Source organism: Ailuropoda melanoleuca, chromosome 1 (assembly GCF_002007445.2).
Source record: "Ailuropoda melanoleuca isolate Jingjing chromosome 1, ASM200744v2, whole genome shotgun sequence".
NCBI lineage: Eukaryota > Metazoa > Chordata > Mammalia > Carnivora > Ursidae > Ailuropoda > Ailuropoda melanoleuca.
In genome coordinates, this window is record NC_048218.1 from 145779177 (window position 1) to 145804964 (window position 25788).

At 42.8% G+C, this 25788-nt stretch overlaps 1 protein-coding gene across 6 annotated transcripts in view; it reads right to left on the reverse strand.

Annotated features, from left to right (window-relative positions):
• SLC25A13 (solute carrier family 25 member 13) overlaps positions 1–25788 on the reverse strand; it is a 181606-nt gene that overhangs the window by 53474 nt on the left and 102344 nt on the right. For 4 of the 6 annotated variants that reach the window (XR_004627725.1, XR_004627726.1, XM_034667959.1 and 1 more), the window contains 8 exons: positions 23490–23628; positions 22655–22748; positions 22359–22443; positions 20137–20181; positions 18723–18807; positions 18095–18253; positions 5419–5471; positions 3671–3751 (listed from right to left, as the gene is read on the reverse strand). Coding sequence is in view for 4 of the 6 variants with exons in the window: in XM_034667959.1 (XP_034523850.1) it covers positions 3671–3751; positions 5419–5471; positions 18095–18253; positions 18723–18807; positions 20137–20181; positions 22359–22443; positions 22655–22748; positions 23490–23628 (741 nt within the window). In the remaining 2 variants the exon portion in view is untranslated. Of the gene's footprint in view, positions 1–3670; positions 3752–5418; positions 5472–18094; positions 18254–18722; positions 18811–20136; positions 20182–22358; positions 22444–22654; positions 22749–23489; positions 23629–25788 lie in introns of all 6 variants that reach the window. The other 2 variants (XM_011224594.3, XM_002918937.4) reach the window with 2 other exon arrangements.

Sequence of the window (25788 nt, forward strand, 5' to 3'; positions counted from 1 at the left end):
CAAACAGGCATAAAAATATCATTCATATGGGGATTGCCATGATAACGGAAATACAGGCAACAACGATAGGGCCATACTTGGAGGGGACTGCGCTTAAGATTGCTCTTCATGCCTCAGCCTCACCAATCCTTTTCCAAACCAGTGACATGAGCACATCAATTATTTTTGCCACTTGAAATGAGTATAAACTCCCACAAACATTAGATATATTGCGTGTGTGTGTGTGTGTGTGTGTGTGTGTGTGTGTGTGTGTGTGTAGGGATCTCAAAAGAAAAAAATACCATGGGCCTATTGTCAAAGAACTATTGTTCAAAAAGCATGTTTACTTGTCTTTCTAAAAATTAACATGGAATGCTATTATTTTCTATTGGTATACAGATAATTTTTAACTAAATATGAGCTTTAAAAGACAGAGGTTTATACTTAGTCACTTTTGCCCCTGGTGAATATTACTTCATTTCTTTTGATTTCAGTGTAGATATATTTTCATGCCAAATAAGTTACTGATCATTATTTATATTCTCCTTGAAACCAGTCATGGCACCACTTGTATTTCCTTATCTGATGACTTGTTAAGATCAAAGGATCAAAAACTGAAGATCCCAGACCCTCGGGATCTCAACCCTCCATTTCACCAGATGCAGAGAAGACCTCTGGTGAATTAAGGACTGCCCCTCACAGACCACATGGCATTACGTGTGTTAGGGATAAGCGGCAGCAACGCTGCAGTTAACAACGTGGTGAGAGATGATGTCAGGTTTTAAATTCACTGGGAGCCGACTACGGAATGGGTAGCGACAGGCTCCTTCTCCTCTGCCACATGTTCTGCGGGCTCCACCGTCAATGACAGTGGCCCCTAATCATGCCCCCCTCCAGGCGCTGAGCTTCTGACCCAAGATGGGGAGAGATGGAAAGAAACAGAAGGTGCACGTATTTTGTGCAGGGATGCCTGAGGATCTGGGCCTCTGTCAAAACTCCTACAACTACTAGCCTAATTTGGCGTGTAGCAAACCAATGTATGGAGAACACACAAACCACAAGGAACTTCTCAGACTAGGGTCTGTAAATCCCAGGCTCAGCATTTTAGTTTGGTCTTGAACTGTGCTGAATATATCACTACTGTTATGTGTGAATCTATAAAAATGCTCAGAAAGATCAAGTCAAATTTTTAACAGTGCTCTAAACCAAAACTAAGGTCACTACAAACAATGACTTTAAAAATAAAGTCATATTTGACCCTTTTATTCACATCAATGAAACAACAGATTTTTTTTAACCTCTTCAGTTACAGATTTTGCTATAATCAAAAATTAATGAACAGGATTAATTTTATTCTCTTCTTCTTCTAAAATTTTCCTCCAAATTTACTATTATTGTGGTCGTTTTCCTGAAACAATATAATAAAACAGACTATTAGTTTTGCCAAGTGCTGTGAAGGTTACTAGACAAAGACCTCCCTGCGTATTTTCCCTGTTTTTGCAGAAAACAGATCATAAAACAGGAAAAGCTTTCTTCAAAGAAATGAGCAGCTTCAGTTACAAGTGAAAAGTCAGCCATGTGTACTAATTCTCAGTAATAATGAAGCAAGGGGCGCTCCCCGGGGACTTAAAAGTCAACGCTTGGCATGCTTGGGTGAACTAAGGAGGAGAGCTGGTCACGTGACACAGCCTTTCAAAGCCCTTTGTATTCCCAATTGGAGAGATGAGGCTGTGGAACCCTGAGGACCTCCGGTGTGTGTCTGGCTCCAAGGGCGGGAAAACTGTTGCAGCGAAGGAAGATGCTGCTGCTTTAAAAACACACTGAACACGCAGCTCAGAGAGCTGAAGGGTCTGGATTGACTGCTACCTGCAGGACTGCTCACTTGAAAAACAGACTCTGACTTCTTAAAGCAGTGTTGGGGGTGGGGGGGTGGGGGAGCAAAACAGGAGACTTGAAACACCGAGGACCACGGTCTACCTGCTTTAGAGATGACGGATGGCAAACCTCATTTCACAGATATTTTAAGTAGCTGTAAAGCCCAAGTGGCTCCAATTTTAAGCCCGTGTTTAGATCAGGTTTGAAGAAGGGCTGCACCTCTTTACGGTAGCGAGGCACCACTTCTGATGCCAATCCGCGCTTTGTGTTTGAAACGGGCGACCACAGACAAGAAAACAAGACCACCTACGGCAGACAATACGTGCCACAACCCATCGCCCAGACCTGTGTGCAGGCAAAATGTTTTCAGTAAAAAGATAATAAACCTCCAGGTTATTGCCAAAATCTTGAGCGGTATCACATAATTAATTTCACATTTTAAATTCTTACAGAGATATATAATCATGTCTTTTCAAGCAGGTTTAAAACCTGACTTTTTAAGAGAAACCCCCCCCCCCCCGACCTATAGAAACACCCGAGGAACTGCCTGGAGGCCAGGCCAGAGACAGCCGAGGGACGGCCACTTTAACATTAGAAACCCAGTGACTCGAAGGGACACTCCCGTTGTTTCAAACGAAGAGTACTTACCGGGAAGAGCAGCTCCTGCACCTCCTAATAATATTCTTTTTGATTATTATCGTGCGCCTTTTTATTTAGGACAATAAAGCCTCCCTTTTTCCATCCCGAATGCTCCTAAAGTTACAGCACAAGGGGATCCTACCTGGCCATCTACGACAGGTCAGTGATCAAACAGAAAGAGAGTCAGGCAAGAGCCAAATTCCGTCTCTCTCTTAAGAATGACCTGGACTAGGACTTCTTAGCTCCTGTTCCCTTTAAGGAACCCCCATTCAAAGTCAGGACAATAAGCCCTTTCCAAACAAAGGTTTAATATTCTCATTTGTTTGCCGAGCATCTAAACGCAATGATTTTCAAGAAAAGATTATTTTATGAAGACCATTTCCTGCACAGAACAAGCTAATTAAAAAAATAAGTGACCTCATCTTTCTTATAAGAAAAGAAACAGGTTTAGATGGAAATATACCAATATTGTATTGCCCTAGTGATCAAAGCCCGTTTATTTAACCAACCTTATCTTTAAATAGCGCCAGTCTTTGTAGAAGAGTTTAATTTACTTAAAGTATTTGCATTCACATGAACAAACCTGTACATGAGATAAAATGAGACATCATGTTTTGCTGAGCTTAAGAACAAGATGCAGGTTGTTCATCCATATAAAGAAATACTCATTCCAAGCAGTTTTGACAATGCAGAGCACGCTCAGCCAGTTGTTTCCCAGCATCCTTCTTCCAGAAGCACAGGGAAGCTCGAGAAGGTGCTGGTACGTGGAAGGTAAAGCAAAGCAGAGAGCTATGGCTGCCGACTCCGAACTACAAATTTTAGCGCCTGACCCAGCAGAGGGTGCCATGGGGAAAGAATGTACTACAAACTAACTTTAGAAAGAGGTTAGCAAAGACTCTTTCAAAGGCCAAACACTTTCTGCCACAAATGACTTCTACTGCAGAACCAACCGAAAGCAATGACGGATTTAACAGGCATGACTTGCATGACTTAACAGGCAATAAGATCAGAAACATTTACCCTTCCATCTCAGGAATGGTTCTCGGGCCCTAGAAGACTCTGCCCTTGCACAGGATCTGTGGTTGAACAGAAGCCTTAGTCCATATTAGGTTACCACGGTGGGGGTATGCATGTGAAACACATCTTTTCAACACAGAGTTCTGCAAAAGGTACTTACACAGCCGCCCGCAAGAATTTCTGCTGCAAGTGGGACCGAACCATCTTTGCGCATAAATTTATCCCTCACAAAATCATTCACCTTGAAGAAAAATATTTACAGAAGCTGATGAAAAATATAAAGAAAGTCATTAAACACATATAAATATACAACTGTAAATATGTTCTTTTTCTCTGAAGCAATCATAAACCGAATAAATTAAGGATCTTAAAAGTTTGAGAAGTGCCTTTAATAGCACATACGTAGTTTTAAAAAGGTAAAATATATATAAGTATTGCTGATGTTTCCAGGAGAAAGAAACTGAAAGACAGATGGCACAGGGCGCTGGCCAGCCCCGTGGGTGGAGTGTGTGACCCTTGATCTCCAGGCTGTGAGTTCCAGCCCCTCGTTGGGAGTAGCGATTACTTAAAAATAAAGTCTTTAAAATAAAAAAAGAGAGATGACTTACAAGCCTAAAATGCAAATATGTCTGCCAATTCCAATAATGTAAGGGAGACAAACTGACACCAAGGACAAAATAAAAACATACATTTTAGAAGTTAAAACTGGTTTACAGAGTCTGATTAAAAATCACTTTTATGTCTGCTAACAAAATTTAATCTAAAACAAAATGCATCACCGAGACAAAGTTGGCTAAGCAGATTTTTCGGCTTAGTAGAAATTCAGTATCTAAGAATTCTCAACATCAGTAACCTTAATTAATTAATTAAGTATAATGTACTCAAAACAGTATGAACTACAAGCCATCTAAAAATCAATCATGTTTTTGGAAGATACAAGCCAGAGAAGATGAGTTGTCCCAAGGCAAAAAAACACAGTAAAATAATTTCAGGCACCAAGGCTCAGAGCCCAATCTAAAAGTAGGGTTTAACCTTCTGGGGCCTGAGGACCTTTGTGATGTAACAGCAAGGATCAGGATCAGCTTCAACCAGAACTCAGACCCCTGAACAGGTGGCCTGGCAGATGCTTACAGAATATACCCTAAGCAAGAATTCTATCAACGGCACATGTAACTGAGCTTCGGAGTCAGAAAAATCTGGTTTTGGATTCTAATCTTTCCGCTCATGAATTGTGTGGACATGGGTAAATACTTAAACCTTGTGGGCTCCTCACTCTCCTCCTGTGCAAATGGTGGGTCCCACTTTGCTGAAGATTAAACAGTAATAGAGCATACAGGTACATACATGTACCATACATATGGTAGGGATGGAGGCAAATTTAGCTGCAGCTGCTGCCACATTGGGGATGGTGGTGGATGGTAGTGGTGGTGGACGGTGGATGACGGTGGTGGTGGATGATGGTGGACGGTGGTGGGTGGTGGACAGTAGTGGTGGTGGGTGGTGGTGGGTGGTGATGGGTGGTGGACGGTGGGTGGTGGACGGTGGTGGTGGTGGGTGGTGGACGGTGGATGACGGTGGTCGGTGGTGGTGGACGATGGTGGATGGTGGTGGGTGGTGGTGGTGGACAGTGGTGGACGGTGGTGGTGGTGGGTGGTGGTGGTGGATGGTGGGTGGTGGACGGTGGTGGTAGCAGCCACCACAAGTCCTATTCAAATATAACATCACATTTTTGGATGTTCAGTGTTCAATGGAGGATAGTGAAAAAACGGTGTGTGATGAGTGCCCTAGGTTCGAATTAGCCAGCACCTCTGAGGAAACACAAACCTGCTATTTCCCATAAGAATATCCGCTAGATTCCTGAGTGTGTGCAAACTCCCTGCATAAGAAGCATCAACTGAAAAGACTTACTGTAAGTTTTATGGCCTTCTCTGGGGCAACTCCCAATAACTGTGGCAACAGACCTAAAAGCAACAAAAAGTAGAAGTATATTAAATAAATTACCGTTAACTAAACAAATCAACGGCTCTAAAAAAGGGATCACCATCTAAACACTGGGGCACTCTCTACTGTGATTTTCTGCTATTAGTTTTAATGAGAATACTCGAAATGGAATGTGTAAGTACAAATGTGTCTAAGAGCCACATCAGGACCAAGTAAATTCCCACTCATATTCTGGGTCGTTTGCACATTGGGTAAATCAACAGTATTAGTGATATAGGAAATCTCATTATTCCATAAGTTTGTTCTTTTCCCTCCTGCCTCTTAAATATGTGAAATAAGTGTACTTTAGTAACTATATTATTTTTTTCTAACACTTTTCTCATCTCCCACCCCCGAAGGCCCACAGTTTAGCCATTCATTCATTTAGAAACTTGACAAGCACAAGACAAACAAGGTTCTTGCTCTGACCAGCCTCAGGAGGAAGGAAGGGAGAGGCTTTCCTGAAGACGTGACAATTGGGGAAAAATGCATTCTCGAAGGGGAACAGAGAAGACAAAGAAATAGTAGGAACAAGCCCAGTGTTCTCAAAAATGAGGGTGCACATTGGTGAGCCACCTGGCACAGAGCAGGCATGAGGAGAGGCACGAGTGGGGGCCAGATGCTATAGCCGTGTCACAGGCCAGGATCCTGGGTTAGATGAGAAGTAATTACAAGCCTCCATCAGGAGAGTGATATGCTAATTCACATTTTGAAAGACCACTCTGGCTGCTGTGTGGAGAAAAGATAGGACATAACAATGGGGTTTGTGTGTGTCAGGAGAGGAGACAGAGAAAGAAAAACTGAGTTTGACATGAATAGCTGGGGCGAGATGAAGCCCGGGGAGTAATGGGTTTGGGGTGAGAAGTGAAAAGTTCTGTTTTAAACGTGTTAGGTTGAGTGGGAATTACGTATCAGGGCACAGGAAGAGGATGCCTTTGACAGGAAAGGGACGCTTCTGGGAAAGGCACAACAGGAGCGGACCGATATAAGTAAACTAAAAAATGGTATCATTTTCATTTGTTCTAAGAAAACAAAATGAAAGGCAGATGCCTTTTCCTTGAAACACACGGTGAGCTAACCCTGAGGATCAGAATGTACTGTTCCCCCATGTCATAGTGCTGTCCTTGAGAGGGACGTCACGGTGTTGGCCTTTGTCAGTGAGGACAATTTTCTAATTAATCAACATAAGAAGGTCCACTTGCCTTGTCCTCTGAGTGACCAGCTTGGCACACACAATCTTCCTAAGCCTGTGGCCAAAAGTCACCAGCCTGACGGCTGTCTGTATCCAGTCTACAGACATGTTTTATTGACTAGACAAGGTTTCAAACATAATTTGGGCTTATTATAAAGATGTAAAGACGGATCGATCGATGGATGGATGAATCGCTAGATCTGACAGCCCTCAGCCTCTTCCTGACATTGTGGCATCTGCTCCGGTTTGGTGAGGCGCTGCCCTTTAGGACCGAGCATCGGTTCACCAAGGTCCCCCCAACTCCCTAATGCCAACATGGGATTGAGGACAACTGTCATTCATCATTTTCCTTGCTCTCTTGCTATCTTCACAGGAGAGAAATGTTTTTCTGTGCCTCTGGTTCTACAAAAAGTACAAACAGCTTCACACTATAGGAAAAATGGGAGAAAGCTCATTTCATTGTGGAACTCAACGATGAGGATGCTGACGCTAACGAAAATGTTCTTTAACCACAGCTGACCTAAAAACAGCTAATGTATTATTTATGATGTATCAGGCACCACATTAAGCACTTTACTGACTCACTGGATCCTTATAACCATCCTACAAGGAGGAAACTGAAGCACACAGAGATTCATCCATTCTGAATCACCCAGCTGATAAATAGTGAGGCTGGGATTCCAACCTGAGCCGTCCTCCTCAAGAGTCCATGTTTTTAGATAATACTCACCCATCCTGTGCCCCACAGCAAACGCGTAGCTGCCTCTCACACACCACCTCCTTTCCTCATGTACATAAGCTGCCTGGATCCTAGAAACACTTGAGTTTGCAATGTCTTCTCTAGGCCACCATATTTGGAGCCTGCTTCACCCCAGGCCAACAGGTGATCGCGCAAGATAAGATACCTAAAACACTTGCAGGCCATGAGTCCAGCACCGTGGGCCCTATGAGCTAGAAGCCTAAGTGGAACTAGCCAGTGGGGAATCTTCGCCCAGGAGCGCAACAGAGTTCTGAGAGTGAAGAGCCAGTCAGCACAGAGGCACAGATGGAGCAGACGCCCTGGGGAGGCGGGAGCGTGACTGGCTGAAGCCCTGGGTGGCCTAATGCCTCGATGAAGCATGAGGAGCATAAGAATAAGAAAAGAAAGTGGACGGGCAGACAGAAGAGAAAGTGAAGCCAATGCAACAGAGACACCAAAGGGAGAGAACACAAGTCATGAAGGGTGCACAGGTAGGGGGAGTGCCCTTGACCATCTTCTGGTCCTTCTGAGGGCAGGTTCCAGCAACATTCCTGCCCTGGAATCACTGGGAGATCTCTGCCTTCTTTCTCTCCATAGTAAACTCTCACCAAAACTCTGTTCTCACTAGCTGGAGGCAGGCTATGCTCTTTACAATCTAATGAACCAAAGCAGCACAGAAAACACGAATACGAAACCACTGGGCCAAGCAAGTGCTCTTATTCAAAGTGAGCACTCCCTCCTCCTAAACTACATTCACTTATGAACCTTTTACTTACACCATATGACAGAAGACGTGTCTCTAATACGAGGAGAGAGGCTTTGTTGTGACTTTATACAAACACAACGCTAATTTCTACAGGTAAAGTACAGGGTGTGCTGTTTTCACTACACCTTAACATCCACAATTTCCATTTTCCTCTGTATTCAGGTCAAGTACCAAAATGTTCAGTTAAATATTTACTTGCTAGATGTATTTTTCTCATCATTAAATTGTAGACCAAACCATGGATGGGCTGAAAGCACTGTGATTTAAATGATGATCTCTTGTCTCTATAACTACCCCGTGACAGTCTTTTAAAATGACTAATAAAAAAACAGCCCACAGAGCCAAATGACTACAGTGTTAGACACAATCACTTCAGCCAGCCTTTTAAGCTATCGAGATTTGTCTTTCTCACTACAAATTTAGTAATGTACCGTGAACAGCAAAAAACAAAACCAAACAAAAGAGAAAACCCTGTATTTAAGACTAAATATAGAGCAGCAAATATTTATTTGTTCAGCAAACATTTACCAAGTGCCTTCTGCGTGCCTGGGACTGGAAGGAACTGTGATCGACATAGTAAGGTCTGTGCTGCCCCCAGGAGAAATTCTCAGTGTAGAAGAAAAGGGAACCCTAGGTGTCTCTGTGTGCCCCCAAAGGGAGATAAACCAAAAAAAAGAGCGGTGAGTACCAGAGCACAGAGGCATCAGAGAACTACGCGAATACAGTGGAGAGAACCCGCTGTTTCCTGCAGGAGGGAAGAGAGTATCAAAGAGGAAGAGGTACCAGAACTGGGTCTTGAAGGAAAGGCAGGGGGTTAGTGGAGAAGAGAGATGTGGGTAGAACGCAGGGCACAGTGGCCGGTGAGGGAAAGGCACCAAAGTCCGAAGAGCATGGCACAGCCAGGGTTGGGGCAAGACCACTGAAGGCTGTGGCTGCATCACGGACCGGGTGATAAGCAACCCTACTAGTGACAGTATGATGACCAGTATTTGGGGGTACCTCCCACACGTCAGGCACTATTCCACAGGCTTTAGGTGAATCAATACACTTAATCCACACAAGTCAAAATAGGAACTCAGTGCAAGTTATTCTTATCCCATCAACAGAAACTGATACAGACTTTAAAGAAGCTGCCCAAGGTCACTCAGCTGTTAAGATGGGGGAATGGGTTCAACCCAGGCAGTCTGGCTGGAGGGGGTGTTCCTATCTGGTGCATCTGGTGCATCGTACTGAGGCATCATACTGCTTTTCTCGCGGGACACACTGAGGAGCTTGGGTCAAATTCTGTAGATACATTGGGTGGCTTTAAAGGTAGAGAGTGTAGTTCAAAGAGTAAAAAGTTCTAGAGGCAGGTGAAGGATAGATGCTAAGGGCAGAGACCTAAGGCAGGGAGAGTAACCAAGAGGTTAAAGTAATATAATCGGAGGCCCTGAGTTTCACTAAATAGATAACTTCAACTCAGTAAGAATAAAACCAAAGCACAGATCCCTTCCTAAGACTTGGGCCAGATGTTGGCACATGGGGATGCACGGGATAAGGACCATTCTTGTGGTGAATGCCCTGGCTAAATGGGGAAACAAAGGCAGCTATGGACTGCAACCCGACCCAAGTGCCACTACAGATGGGGCCATGGACGCCAGCAGCCCTGCGTAAATGCCCTTTGGGAGGGGTCATGATCTGTGGAACAATGAGGAGTCACAGAGGCGGGAATTTCAAGAACCTTCCTGATTCCCTGACTGGGGGTGGGGGGGACGTGGCTCAGTAATGCCTAAAACAGCCAGTCTCGTTATGGTGCTTCAACACGATCACAGTGAAGTTTAAAGTACATATATGTTTGACATCTGGGTAACTCAGCAGAAAAATTAGGCTTCTAATATAAGATGTTTCTGTTGGATTCTGGAAACTCATTTTAACAGAGAATGGATGTGTGTGTTGCTTCTAACTTGTCAAAACAGCAGTCTATTTTCCAACTGCCTCAAATGAAATTTATTAGTGTGGTTAGTTTTCTAATCTTCTCATTTTAGTTCAGCTCCATCAGCACATATGGCAATGCTTCCTTGGCAAACTTTACCAGAAGGCTGCTAATGCGAGAAAAGATTTACAGGGTACAATATTAATATAGTATTTTGTCTTCAAATTTCATAGGGTTGAGATATAAATCACACTACCCCCTCTGATCCCAGTCCCTTGTGCAACCCAATGAGAACTGAGCTGGAGGTGTGGGAACTAAGCCCACATCAGGAACCTCTAATTTGAGCTTCCTAAGGCACCCCAAAGAGGTTCCTGGGGCAGTGTGCTGGATCAGAGGGCTACTATGCTATTCTCTACTTAAAAACCTTTTAGAAATAGAATTCTAGACTCTCAGAGTTGGAAGGGACTCTGAAAGATTTGAAACTCATTAATAATGCTGGCCTAATTGAAGCAATTTATTTCCAATGGCTTGGCAGCAAAATGAATGGCTTGGATCCTGAGCTTTGGAGGTTGACAGACCTGGGCTGGAATCCGAGGTCCGTACCTTTTTTCTGCTGAGTGATCTTGGGGATGTTATTCTTTGAACTCTAGGTTCTTCCCTGGTAAATCAAGGACGCTGATGATGACTCACTGGTTTATTATGGTAATTACACGAGTAAATGTAGAGCTAGACACTATTCAAACCGTTCACTACATATTCAAAAACGAGATGTTTCTATCTATCTGTTCAAGGCATATCCTTGATTCTGTTCCTGCATACAAGAGGCTATTCTGCCTGAATAATGTTCACAGTCCAGGGTTAAGTCTGGAGTAGAATGCGGTCTCCACAGCATTATGCCTATCCTTAGAAGCCCTGTCCCCAGATGTGGGGGCGCACCTGGTCTGAGAGTGTCTCGTGGCCCTGCTTCCTCTGTGCAAAGATAAGGAAGTAGTACAGACATAACAATACATCTTCAGGTTTTCAAGCGAAAATAAAATGTTTCTGTTAAGAAGTTAAACACTGCTCAACCTCTCATGACAAGCGACTCTTGACAATGTAATTTCTACCGAGTGGCAGAAGAGCCAGGTGATTAAGAGTGTGGAGTCTGGATCCAGGATGCTGAGTCTGAATGCTGACTCCCTTATCCATTAGCCGTGTCACTGTGGGCAACTTAACCCACTCTCTTTGTGCCTTCGTTTCTACCTCTATAAGATGGAGATACACGCAGTGCCACCTTCATGGGGTAGTTCTGACAATGAAAGGAATTCGTATACGTAAAGCCCTCCAAGCACACAGAAGTACTACAGAAGTGATTTTTTGTTGTTTGTTTTTATCTTCATCACCATCGCCATCATCACGCTCCTCTTCCTTCATGGACATTGGAATCTGGAGAGGCTAAGCAGCTCGTCCCAAGGCCCTCAGTGTTTGGGGACTATGCAGTGGCGCTCAGAGCTGAGATCATTCAGCTCCACCACTCCCCTCCAGCCAGGGCTCTCTGCCTCCCGTGCTCGGCGTCCCCATGGTCCCTCTAGTAGACTTACTGCTCCAACTTTCTTCTTTGCTCTGTAAAGGCTTTTCTTCTGGCCCAGACTGTTCCACAACTTTTCTCTGGGTCCCGCCCGGCACTGGCCCTTTCACACGGTGAAAGGAGGGTGGAGGCGTGGCGGGCATCTGCATCATGCCTCCACCTCTCTCTCTCCAGGTGCTGAGTAACAGGCACTGAACGGCGGGGCCAACCTGCCGGTCATGACCTGGAGAAAAGGTCCAAGTCCGGACACACGCAGGGAAGCGGGCTCGGGTGGAGCAGCAGGTCGGGAGGCAGGCTGCCGGTCCATGGACAACTGTAAGCGCCATGGAGTAGCTCTCCCCAAACACCACACTGCAGGAAACAGGCAGGCGCACAGACGCTAACAGGCCACAGCAAGGAAGAAACTCCGTAACTACAGCAGGATCTCTGTCTCAGGGCAGACAAAAACACACTCAGGCGCAGTCCTGAGAAAGGGACCTCTGAGCACGAGCACGTAAAATGGGGAAGGGGGCCTTCAGGGCAAAGACAGCCGTGGAGGGGGGTAGGGGAAATGAGCGCATAAACGATCCCCATTCCTCTAGCCAAAGGCACATGAAGCACTTTTTTGTGTTATCTAGTTTCAAACCAGAGGAAACCCCTCCAATGTTAAATTCTTACCCTCCTGACCTCCCCACAGAGGCCACTACACTCGCCCTCACCTTCCCAGAAAGCCCTCCTTGCTTTCAACATCAGATTACCCTTCATTCTTGAGCTATCAGCACTCTGCGCGCCCTGTCTCACAGCTTTTATTCCTGCTCCTAGTTCCATGGCCTTCTCTCTTCACTTGTTCAAACCTTCTTTCCTCCCTCCTCCTCCAACCGCTCGTCTGTCCACCTCTGACTCATACTGCCCTGAGGCACGAGGCGTTTCCACCCTCCCTACCAAGCTATCCCCTTTCTGATCACGGCAGGTCTGCCCCGGCTCTGGAGGAGCACCCAACCCGACCGTGCAGGGGAGCTGGGGAAATGGCGGGGTGGGGGTGGGGGACACAGTGCAGATGGTCAGATTTAAATGATTGCTCATCTGGGTTAAATGTTTTACTCCAAATGTCAAGAACCAGCCATAGTTCAGGAAGCCTTTGGAAGACTGAGTGTCAAATGTAAATGAATGATACTGATTCTAGTCTAGGAAGGATTTAGTTCCTTCGACGACTCTGTTTTGGGGCTGGCTGTCTAGAAGTGAAAATCATTGGGAAGAAAGGTCATATCCCCTCCTCCTGTGTGTCACTCTGGTACATGACAACTCCTATTCATCTTTTCGTCTACCTCAACTAATTCCTTGCTGCTGAGGTTCAATCAATTCTGCTCGCTGTGGACTCAGCAAAGGCAGTAGCTGGTTATAAATTACCATTCTGGAGGCCCAGCCCTAACTCACTCCATCTTTTCTTGGCTGGGCTGCGCCTACTTCGATCTTTTCGTCATCCTTCCCAAGTTACTAAGCTCACCACTGTTGTCACCTGGCATTCAGGGCCCTCTGACAACACACCCACCCACCCTGGTCTGACCTTGTACTACCTCTGCCTCCCGTGTTAACACCCTGTGCTCGGTACAGCTGGCTCACTGCAGATCTCCAGATGTGACTACCCAGCTCATGGTTTCCTAGAAGCAAATGTCTGCCTTCTGATCTTTTCACAGCCTTAATACACTAAATTAAAATATGCAAAAAACTGGTCCCCCAAAATAAGATTCAAACCAATCTATTTTGTTCTCATTAGAAGCTTTGCTGGACATGGATAGACACCCATGATTTGGCACAGTTCAAGGATTCAGTGTAGTTGGTTCCAAGACATATGCATTCTTAAGTTATGCAAAACAGTTGTAGAAACTCCATTTTATTTTGGTGCTAGAATTTTTTTAAAATTTATTTTTATCCACAAGAATTATGCAAGAAGGAATTTCACCGTGGACCCATGTAATTTGGGTACTCCCCTCTATAGTCATTAACCACAAGAAGAGGCCTCGCTTAAACTAGCTGTCTGACAAAACTTCCTTCCAGAATGCAAACATATCAATAACTTCCTGAGATATCACCACAATATCCTCTAGATGTCACCTTGAGAACATTCCAGGATGGAAGACGACTGCTTTTGCACCACACAGACAACTTGAAATAGATCCATTTAAGATTCTGTAAGCCCAGATCAATGGTTTAATAAAATTTAAAAAAAAATTTTTTTTTCCAATTAACTCAAAAATTAAGTAATGCTCCAAATTAAGTTTAACTCATAAAATGAGCTAGTTTCTCTTTCCAGCAGATTTTCTTTATGACTTCTCCCATCAACAGACACAAAAACAAAAACCTTCCTTTAAGAAGTATTTCTCATGGATTCTGATTTCTCTTGAATCATTCTCCCCCAAACATTTTCCAATTTCTAAGGCTGCTCATATCATTACCTGAAGCACCTGAGGGAGGAGAGTACAGCAAAGTTTAAAGGCAGAAATTAGTTATTCCTGGACTGGTAAGAGCATTTCATTGGGGACGATTACCCAATCAATTGTTTCTCTTTAATATGCCAAGTCAATAGCAGGCCAATAAGTGACTCATTTGGTCATGCAGTTCACTCAAACCAAATGAGCTGTCAGGTACTTCATTAAGAATTGTAAACACCTTGGGGCGCCTGGGTGGCACAGCGGTTAAACGTCTGCCTTCGGCTCAGGGCGTGATCCCGGCGTTACGGGATCGAGCCCCACATCAGGCTCCTCTGCTATGAGCCTGCTTCTTCCTCTCCCACTCCCCCTGCTTGTGTTCCCTCTCTCGCTGGCTGTCTCTATCTCTATCAAATAAATAAATAAAATCTTTAAAAAAAAAAAAATTGTAAACACCTGAGTGCATGAAATCAATCTGGAAAGTGTGGAGGAAATAAAGGAAGGCTTTTACACGTGACTTCAGACAGATCTGGATTACACTGGGTGTTATTTCCCTTCATCCAGACAGACTTAGCCTGGGGGTCTGATTTTCAAAAACTGCAGAAAAACCTTGGAAAATTAATCATGTTCTCATAAAGAAAGTCATATATATAACAGAGAAGGTCTGCAGAGTCAGTCTCATAGGATTTCCAAAGGGATCCTTCCTGATCCCCCCAGAATAAGAGACTCTCAGAGACAAGGGAACAGTGCGCTGCACAGAGGCATGGAGAGTAAGACCTAAGAAACCCACCATACTAAAGCGACTTGTGGCTTGCTGGAGGCCCACGATGCCACCACGTCTGCTCCAGGAAGTTGCTGACCCTCCCCGCAGCTGTGTTATCAATCCCCTTTGGACCCCGGTGCGGTGATCCAAAAGCGCTCCCCAATGAGGACTGGATAACTTCCCGGACTGCGTGCAGAGGCCGAAGGCTGCCCGAGAAAGCCAAGAGAAAAACCACCTGCGGTGCAGGGCTCAAAAACACTTTAGAAAGAACTTCACGCTAGTTGTTGCACAAGGATACAAACACAGCGCCCCTTTAGAGATCTGTATTCTTGTTATAGGAAGAAAAGTAAAAAAAAGAGAGGGAGAAAGATGCTTATTAACCTTATAATAAGGACACATGCCGCAAGCACCTTCTTTCAGTGTTAACTGCCAACTTTTTTCCAAAAAATACATAAAGATAATTTTAAAATAGGGGAAAGAGACCTTACTTGTGCAACATTCCCAAATTATACTATTCAGGAAATATTAGCAATTTATACACGTATTGATGCAGAAAAATTACATGTTAAGCAAAATTCCCTAATAGAAAAAATAGGCTCTATATTTCAAAACATGTTTATAAATTAGAGATGTCCTCTGACACCTTCTCACATCCTGCTAGGTGAAGCGTTATCACAGGCAATTCTAAATTCCCAAAACTGAAATTCAAGTTTCCCCTAAAATAAAATTTTTTAACAGTAAAATAATGAGAAATTTAGTCAAAGAATCATACGCAGGCTGTGTGCTGTCTTGACTTTGCACACACAGGTTACAATAGTGATTCCCAGGGGTACCTCAGGTCTTTGTTGTTTCTATTATAATTTGTGCTAGTACTGATGACTTCCCATTTTCATCTGATCTTTCTCCCACCCTAATGACAAGCATTTATAAATAAGCAGTTACATACAATTATTAATTAATGATTACGTGCAAGGCACAAAAGAGAATTGGTCCCCAACTAATCAATAATAGGAACAGGTCGCTTTTATGAAGCAAGGTTATAAATAATTTCTTTTAACCTGAACTGCCAATCATCTCTTTGCTCTCAAGATCCAAACTGAAGAACAAAACCAAACAAAGTTTTATAATAAATCTTTTGCTTTAAAATCATTTACTAGAAAACAGAAGTCAAGAGGAAATGAACAGAGATGACTCCTAGAATTAATCTCGTACTCACATTCTACCTACCATCCTCTGACAGGGAACCCCTCAGGGTTCAGGCAGCCAAAACAGGTGAGATAAATGGCTGTTTCTAAACCAGGAAAAGGGGGAGGACTGTGCCTTTGGTTTTTAAAGTGAGCCTCCATCTCTAATAGAGGGGCTGACTCCCCTTCCCTAAGGAGTTAAAAGCAGCTTCCCCACCCCCAGCCCCTCATCTTAAAGATATGATCTCTGATGTAGCAAGAGGTCTGTGGGATGGCCATATTAGCTCGGCACACAGTACTCAGGTATGCTTTAAGCTGTTCTGTCTATGGGGTTAAAAGAACAGGTCAAGGAAGAAAATCTGAATAAAACCAAGAATCAAGATCGGTCAGACTGTTTGAAGAGGAAAGAGAAGGGACTCAACATTAAATCAAACCACGTCAACACAAGCATATTAAGGACATTCGGCAGGACAAAAAGTATTTCTCACAATCCTAAAGGCACTCTCGACATTTAATCCAATACCGAGGAAGGCCATAAAAGTAGTCTGGGAAGCAATGGCAAGGCTCAGACATCCTCCTGGCTTGACTTGCAAAGCTCTCCAGGCAGAAAACAACCCATGTGAACAGGTAGGGTGGCAGCCTTTGCCTGAGTCACTGCAAAGCAGGCACTGTGACATTAACCTTGTACTACTTGGGAGACATTTCATTTGTGAGGTTTGTTGTCACCAGGACAGAAGAGTATTTCAAATGGAAGGCAGTGACCCTGTAAGGGTCATCATCAATCACCTGGGGTCAAAGACCTTCCCAATTGTAAGAAGAGGCAGGGGGTGAGGGAAAGAGGGCAGAGAAGAGATCAAAAGGCCTTTGATGGGAGTTATCTACCTACACAACAGAACTTGCAAAATGGAATTTCTCGAGTTTAAAACCCCCTAGGTTTCTAAGGTGAGAAATTTCAAGAGGGGTCTTTGTGTTTTTACACTTGGATGCATAAGATGAAGACTGGAGTCAGCAGATGGCAGAAGAGGCCTTAGATGGACACAGGTTTACATGGCTGCCAGTTTCAAGGTCTGGCCCCATAGAGTACTAAATACTATTTTCTTCTAGAGCAAGCACTGAAAGGGAGGGAAGACCCTGCCAGTGGCTGAGTATTGTATTTTATTTTTGAGAGCGAATGTGTGTGCATGCACAGGGGGAGGACAGAGGGAGAGAGAGAATCTTAGGCAGGCTCCATGCCTAGCGCAGAGCCCAGCATGGGCTTGATCTCATGACCCTGATATCGTGACCCTAACAAAAACCAAGAGTTGGACGCTTAACCAACTGAGCCACCCAGGCGCCCCGCAATACTGTATCTTAGCTGATGCAAATACACTTACTTCTTTTCTCTTTGTAGAAGGCAATACAGAGAGGTTGGGAAGTAAAGTCAAGCCTCTTTAGGCCAATGCCAATGGAAAACCAGTCTAGATCTGTGAGATCTTTTCTATTAGTGATGCCATACAACTTGCTACTGTTTTCCTTGCTTCATGAACCTTAGACGATTGAAGGAGCAGCTGGATAGGACTACCTGTTAGAGTGGTGTATGAATCAACTCCACTGGTACAGAGTGAGAGGAAGGGAAGAGGCAACTTTAGAAAGAGGCAGTAAAGGAGGGCTCCATTGAACCCTTGGTTACCATGCTTGATAGACTTTTTTGGGGTATATTCAAGGACAATCATTAATCCCGAGTAGGCTCTGTCCCATCCCCAGGATGCCTCTTCCTTTTAGCTGGTGAACTGAGTTACTTCAAGAAGACAAACAATACGAGCCTTTTAAAAAACCCACTGAGGATATTTATAAAAAATAATTATTTTAAGAAATAAAATCTACTGAAAAGCAATATAAATGGCTTTCAGATTATGGGCTGTTTTGATTAGCCATGCCCTGGATTCCTCCAGCCTACTCCCCTTAGCATGGATAATTGAGAATCTGCTGCATTTCCATTGTAATGCAGTCTCCCTAATCCATTTCAGGCATGCAGATGGAAAACCAAACCTTCTGGCTGCTATTTCACCTTACATGGATTTCGCACATGGCACTAACCTCTGTACAGTCCAAAGAAGCCTTCGTAGCGCAGCACTTTCTTAAAACAGTCAAAGCTGTTCTTATACATAAGTTCTCCCACAAAAGAGCCAGTTGATCGTTGGTTCTGCATTCGAGTTTTTACAAGATCGATAGGATACACGGCAGTGGCTCCAACAGCTAAAACCAGATAATACCAATATTTCAAAAGGCATTCAGGTCAGTCAGAGGAAAGGGGAAGGTGGTCAATGCCAAAGAAAAGCCTGAAGACGGAAAGGTATAAACTGTGCATGTACAGACTGTAAAACTGCACGAACTTTCCTAATAAACAACTATGGATTTTCATTCAAGTGTCTCCTGATAAAAGGATGTCCCAGACAGCTGAAATGTACAAAAACTCATCACCTACAGCCTAACCTCACTGTTCATCCGTCTTAAAAGCCTATCTGCAGCTAAGAGAAAAAGGCCCTGATCTCAGGAAGGTATGGCGAAGTTCCCTTTGCTCTTGTCCCATCTCAGAGATGCAGACAGGAAACTGGCTTGGCAAGACCAAGGAAAGCTCCATCCTTTAATAATGTAAGGTGGAAAATCAGAGAAAAAAATCAGAGGAATAACAAAAGTGAAACATTTGCACTCATCCATGACTAACCTCCAGCAATGGAACCCAGCCCAAACCTGTAGGCTGACTCCGCAACCTGCAGGAGAACCGGTCGGGAGGAGTCCACTGAGGCCTTCTTCTTGGCACACACAGGAGTCGCGGGGTGGGGTGGGGGTAGGCAGGAGACAGAAAGAAGGACAGAACAGAAATGAGCACATATGATTTTTTAAATTAACCACCGGGTTCCAAATTCACGATACAAACTAACATATCAAAGAGGAAGGCAGGGTTAGATTCTGTTGTTCTTATTAATAAAAGGTTATTATTGTTGTTAACGCTGAAAATCAATCAAAAAACCATTATGTACTCCCCCAGAAATGTTATGAACCTATTTTCAAATGTTTAATTTCTATCAGTGATCAAGGAGGTCCAAACTTAAAAACATTAATGAGATATCACTCTTCATTAACCAAACTGGAAGGTTTGGGTTTTTTTTTTAATTCATTTTAGTGAAATGTAGTTGACCTACAATATACTAGTTTCAGGTGTAAAACATTGGATTTTGACATTGATATAGTGAATCTGTGAAGTGTCACCATGATAAATCTAACTACCATCTGTCACCATGGTTTGCTTTCTAATGGCAACACCCAGCCTGGCAAGAGTTGATAAAAACGGGGCTTCTCAAACCTGCCATTTAATCCAGTATAAACTTGAAGGGAAACTTGATAATATACACTCAAACTCTTGTACATGACCTTTGACCCTGCAGTTCTACTTACAACAAAATCAGACTAGAAAATAATCATGTATATGAACATGAATCAAGCTACCAGAATATTAAAAAGCAATCCTGTTCAAGAGCAAAAACTCTGAAAATAACCTAAATGTCCAATAATAGAGGACTGGTTAACAATGTTGCAGTCTTGGGATGCCTGGCTGGCTCAGTCAAGTATGCGACTCTTGAGCTCAAGGTTATGAATTCGCATCCCATGGTGGATAGAGAGATTATTTAAATAAATAAACTTAAAAAAAATGCTACAGCCTTAAAATGAAATCATATGTCGTTGTAAAAGAATTATTTGATGTTAAGAAAAATGTTCATAAGGGATTAGTTACAAGGAATATGGCAGGTTAACAGGTATTCATGATATGATTCTCTTTACCTTTACAAATATTTGAAATATTTCATGATGAACCTTTTAAGAACAATGTTAAAGACTGTGTGCAATATGATGTTGTTTTTAATTAAAATTATATGCGGGCTTATAGATGCATATAAAAACATACTAACATTTTCGCTATCCCAACACCCAGAGATAACTCAAAATATTTACAGCAGCTACAACTAGGCGGTCGTATTGCTGGTAATCGTTACTTTCTCCTCTTTTCTATCCACTTTTTTCTAAATTCATACTTGAGGCCAGTCAGTTATTTTATTGTTCTTTTGACCCATTATCCTTACCGTGTCTTTGATGCCAGAACATCTCAGATTATTGCATTTTTCTGTCTATATAAATAAAACAGTGATTTTACGTCATGCAAAGTTGTCAAATGAGGGTGATAGTACTTAATAACACCTGTTGAATGAATAAATACACTCAATAAAATTTGTTTTTCAAAAGCCATGATAATTAAAGTAGGTGAACAATGAAAATAATTACCAACCCTAGCTATCAACCCACTGAATTTTAGTTGCTGTCAATGTTACATAATTCTAACAGAATGAGATAATTTGGAATCTCCTGTAAAGTCACTTCACTGAAAATAGCTTCATATAGAAATATACATCTTTAGAATGTAAAACATTTCCTCTGCAAATTTCATGGGGTGTTTCCAACTCTATCTCTGCATAGATGGAAATCAGGATTAACCTCATTTTGACAAATGCATCCCTAAGAAAGGCACTACTTTTTTATATGCACATAAATATGTAATACTTAGGTTCTGGCATCAAAATAATGAGTGGAAATACTTTGAAAATAATGGGGGGGGCAACAGACCTACCGCTATCACTAACTCTTAATCAAAAAGACAAAATAAATGCAGTCCCAGATTTTCACGTAACTTTTCTGAAGCTCGAAATGCAGCATGCTCATGAGACAAGAAAGATTCCCATGCACTCCTCTGTTGAGGATACACGCTCGCACGGAGCCTACCAGGTGGATGACCTCCATTGCTTGAGTCTGTCAATGCTGTCAGGCCTACTGGCGTTCACATAGGAAAGAATATTCCAGACAAGGCGGCTGTGAATTGCTCTAAACCTCTCAGCCACAGCCAATCATTTCTTGCTGTAAATCCCATCTAACCCTTGCATGGCCAGTAACAATGAGCACCCACCATAAACTCCAAAAAGTTGCAGAGGGCAGGAAGGAAAAATTGTTGGATACCTCTGCCAGCTGGAGAACAGAAGGAATCTTAAAAAAAAAAAAAAAAAAAAACAACACAAAAAACAAAACAAGACAAAACAAAAAAACCCTCTGCTTTTTCTTAATCCCCAAATTTCTACAACAGCTAGTTGCATAGAGGCGAAGAGATAATCGTCTGCCAAGCAGTGTTTAAAAATCAGAGAGAGGAGAGCAATGTTGCTTCTACCTCTGCACGTGATTATACAGTGCTCTGTCCTGCACCCGGGGACACGGGCTCCCTCCTTTAACAACCGCCAGCTGGTTTTCCAGAGGTGCCTAGTTAGGATTTACTGAGCACACACCCACCACTTTGAGTTACACGCTGCACACAAAACTCGCCGCTGCATTCGGGGGGGAAAGAGCTGGCAGGAGGGGTGCTGGCTCGAGGCCTGCCAGTCCTAAAAATGTAGCCCGCATCAACCCATTGTGGTCAAACTGGCGTCTCTGTACAGACCCGGAGCTCCAAGCCAAAAACTGTTAAGTCTCACAGGATTCAGAGGTGGCTTTGCCTTAAAGGAGGTATTTTTCTAAAACGACGCTCGTCTGTGACTGGATTTACTTTACAAACATCGTGTAAGCACAACACATGCTATGAAAGCTTTTATTCTCTAATCCTGATCCACAGCAAGTCGAGCAAGAGTTAAATGAGGAGGTCCCATGTCTTAAATTTCTGACTCTCATGACTTCACGAGATTGGTTTCTGTTAACCATAAAATAAAATTTAGCATTCCTCAAATTGTTTCCACATAACTTATGAATCCTTTCACAGAGAAAAGAAGTCTAAAAGCCTTCAAACTATTACTCCAGACTAAACAAAATTATCTCATTTTGATATTCAGAAAAACGGAAGGCATGGCAGCCGCACAATGAGCCGATGAAGTACCTCTCTGTGGAGCAGAGGCGGCTTTCAGTCAGCAACGCGCCGCATCGCTGGGACAGCGACACCAGAACAGGACGCCGGGCCACATCCCTCAACACGAGAGTTAGGGAAGAAGAAAAGATCTTCTGCCTATTACAGGGTGGGGGAGGGAGGATACAGGCTTCCAGTGCAGTTAGGAAATCACCCCATCCTTGAAAGTAACAAGCAACTATCTGTGAATCAGAACATCTCTAAGTAATTTCTCTTCGCAGCTTTTTGAAATTGTCTGGATTTTTGGTGCAAAATGTTATTACGATGGCAGGTCAGATACCAGTGCCAAAAAGGCAACTGCGAGTAGAAAGAGTTTTGGAGGTGCCCTATTGAAGAACATCAGGAAGCAAGTTTGTTCCTTTTGCCCACCTGCCTCTGGGCCTCAGCCAAGTTGAAGGGCAGAGTTCCCTCTTCCAGCGGAGCAATTCGTTCGATGTCTGCTAAGGTCATACGTCTGGAGGGGAAAAAACAAGCACGAGCAACAACAAAATACAAATTTATTAAAATTTGCATTATGGAATTTGAAAACATTCCCTTTTTTGTTCCCATATTTCAGAGTCCTCTTTTATTTGGCTTCTTTTTCTCCAGTGCCCTCCCTACCCCCACCCGAACCTCCTTTTATAAAGCTAATTAGAAAGAAAAAAAAAAAAAAAAGACCAACTTACCCCCGTGGCTCATATAAATCTGCTAACTGAAACAAGATGTCAACTTCCATGGGTGTAACCTGACCAAATTTCTGAGCCGCCAGAACAAACTCCTCTGTATGGAAAAAGAGTTAAAAGGGAAAGATTCAAGAAGGAACAGCCACTAATTGCAGCATTAACTCAAGGCACTGGAGTGAGTGAACATCACAAAACTATATTTTCAGTCATAGACTTCAAGTAAACCCAAACACGGTAAGAATTTTTGCAATTCTTTCATTCTGTAAGGAGCATACAGAATAGTTTCTCTAACATTGACTTTAAAAGCCTGGTGTCTCATCTGAAGGTTTGTAAATGACACAGGACGTTATTCGAATTGCCAGGTCCAAGCAAACAAGGAAGCCGATAAGGAACTTCACATGCATCGGGCCTGGGAGGTTATATTAATGAAGCGGTGCAATTCTTAAGGCAATTCTCTTTTTAAAAAAACAAAAAAGAAACGTTAAAATGCTGATCTCTTGTTCCGAGGCTGTCACCAGCGTAAGTTTACAGAATTCCTCATGGACTCCTGAAGGCCACTTTAGCGGCTGCTGATTGAGCCCAGATTTTAGCACGACTGGAAAACAGTGAAGAAATTTTACATGGTTCCCTAATTCAAAGGCTGTCTTCAGTTTATTTAAAACTTGCTGAAGATTGTTTTATTTGCTTTTGTTTGTCTGATCAAAGGATGGAGAACACACATGTACCATATGGTTAGTATGTGTCAATGGGATAGAAAAATCTGTAAACTCTTGGTTGCCTCTTCATCCTAATACACCAAGATACTAGCAGACAAAAATTCAGATTTATGTTCACTCACCCTTAGTCACCTCTACATCTTTCCTGTTGCCAGCCAGAGTGCTGTAGATCTTTCTAATGAGCTCCATGTTGTTAAGGAGTGAATTAAATCCATTAAAATAGGAGAAACTAACTTGATGGGACGTAGTACCTCCAGCAGCCTCAAATAAGTTGAAAATAAGAGCGGGGAGAAGAACAATAAACAAAGGATTTATAGAACGAAGAAGATTCAAAAGTACATATATCAAATGCTAGTTCTGGAAGTAATCAAGAATGCATGTATAAGAAGAAATGGCCATAAGTATTTTCCTTTCATATTAAAAAAAAAAAAAGCTATAAATGAATTTTAAAAGTAACTGCAACTAATCATGACAAGAGCTTATACTCTCCACACATAAGTCCTAGAAAACTAAATAAATACATGTGTAGGATTATAACAACAGGACCAGTAGTAATTCACAGGGTTCAAATTTCAATTGGAAATGTTTTATAAGTTTGTTTATTTCGTCTAATGAGCAATTCTGAGAGGCTTAGACATGCACAACTATGCTATACACACGCACACGTGTGTGTGCTTAGACATGTAAAACTATATTATACCAACACAAACACAGTATGGAAAGTGGTCAATCTAACATTAATATCATGATTTGTCATGTTACTTAGAACTAGCAATAAATAATCATTTAAGTACAGACTTTACATTGGTGGGATTTCTAGCAAACAAGCCTATTCCGGTAAAATTATGAGATGTCATATGCTTGGATGGGGGTTAAGACTGGTCAGAATTCTGATAATCAGGATTTCTAAGAAGCCATATTTCTTCCCGGGGGGCAAGGGAAACAGATAGCACGGCCATTATGAATGGAACTTCAGTTCAGGGTTTCAAATTCTATCCTTCCCTAACAAGGCAAAATATTTTTATTAGGAAAGCACTTCTTTATAAGGTAACAACCACATAAATCTTCACTTAGTAATCATTTAAAATAGCTGACCTAAGAGTTTAAAATGGAGTAGGGAAGGGCGGGGGAAGGCAAGAAAAGAAGCTAGATTAACACAGTGCAGAGCAGAAAAGGCCTTGGCAGACTTCCGTGCCTCCAAAGAGAGGCACCAGGAAAAAATAAAGTGAAAAGCTACGCTGAGCTCCTGACTATGGTAAGCATTGTGGGAAACCCAGAGCGTGGTGAAAACACTCCAAAGTCTTCTCCTTGGGACTAACAAAAGCACTGTGTAAGGGTTTCCAAATCTGCATCATCATTAGAATTACCCGGGAAGCTTTAGAAAGGAGATTCTAGGACCTTGCCACCTGTAGGTGATAAATCCATAGGTCTGGAAGAAAACTTCATTATCTGTATTTTTAGTAAGTATCCTTGGGGATTCTTACGCTTTGTGACCAAGGCTTAGGAGCCTTCAGCACAGACTGTTCTGGGCCACCTTCTAGGCCCATGAGGTCAGAAGAGTGGCTGGGCATTGCACTACTGGGTGTTTACCCCAAAGTTACAGACGTAGTAAAGAGAAGGGCCATATGCACCCCAATGTTCATAGCTGCATTGTCCACAATAGCCAAATCATGGAAGGAGCCGAGATGCCCTTCAACAGATGACTGGATTAAGAAGCTGTGGTCCATATATACAATGGAATATTACTCAGCTATCAGAAAGAACGAATTCTCAACATTTGCTGCAACATGGACGGCACTGGAGGAGATAATGCTAAGTGAAATAAGTCAAGCAGAGAAAGACAATTATCATATGATTTCTCTCATCTATGGAACATAAGAACTAGGATGATCGGTAGGGGAAGAAAGGGATAAAGAAAAGGGGGGTAATCAGAAGGGGGAATGAAACATGAGAGACTATGGACTATGAGAAACAAACTGAAGACTTCAGAGGGGAGGGGGTGGGGGAATGGGATAGACTGGTGATGGGTAGTAAGGAGGGCACGTATTGCATGGTGCACTGGGTGTTATACGCAACTAATGAAGCATCAAACTTTACATCGGAATCTGGGGATGTACTGTATGGTGATTAACATAATATAATAAAATAAAATTAAAAAAAAAAAAAGAACTAGGAAGATCGGTAGGGGAAGAAAGGGATAAAGTAAAGGGGGGTAATCAGAAGGGGGAATGAAACATGAGAGACTATGGACTATGAGAAACAAACTGAAGACTTCAGAGGGGAGGGGGTGGGGGAATGGGATAGACTGGTGATGGGTAGTAAGGAGGGCACGTATTGCATGGTGCACTGGGTGTTATACGCAACTAATGAAGCATCAAACTTTACATCGGAATCTGGGGATGTACTGTATGGTGATTAACA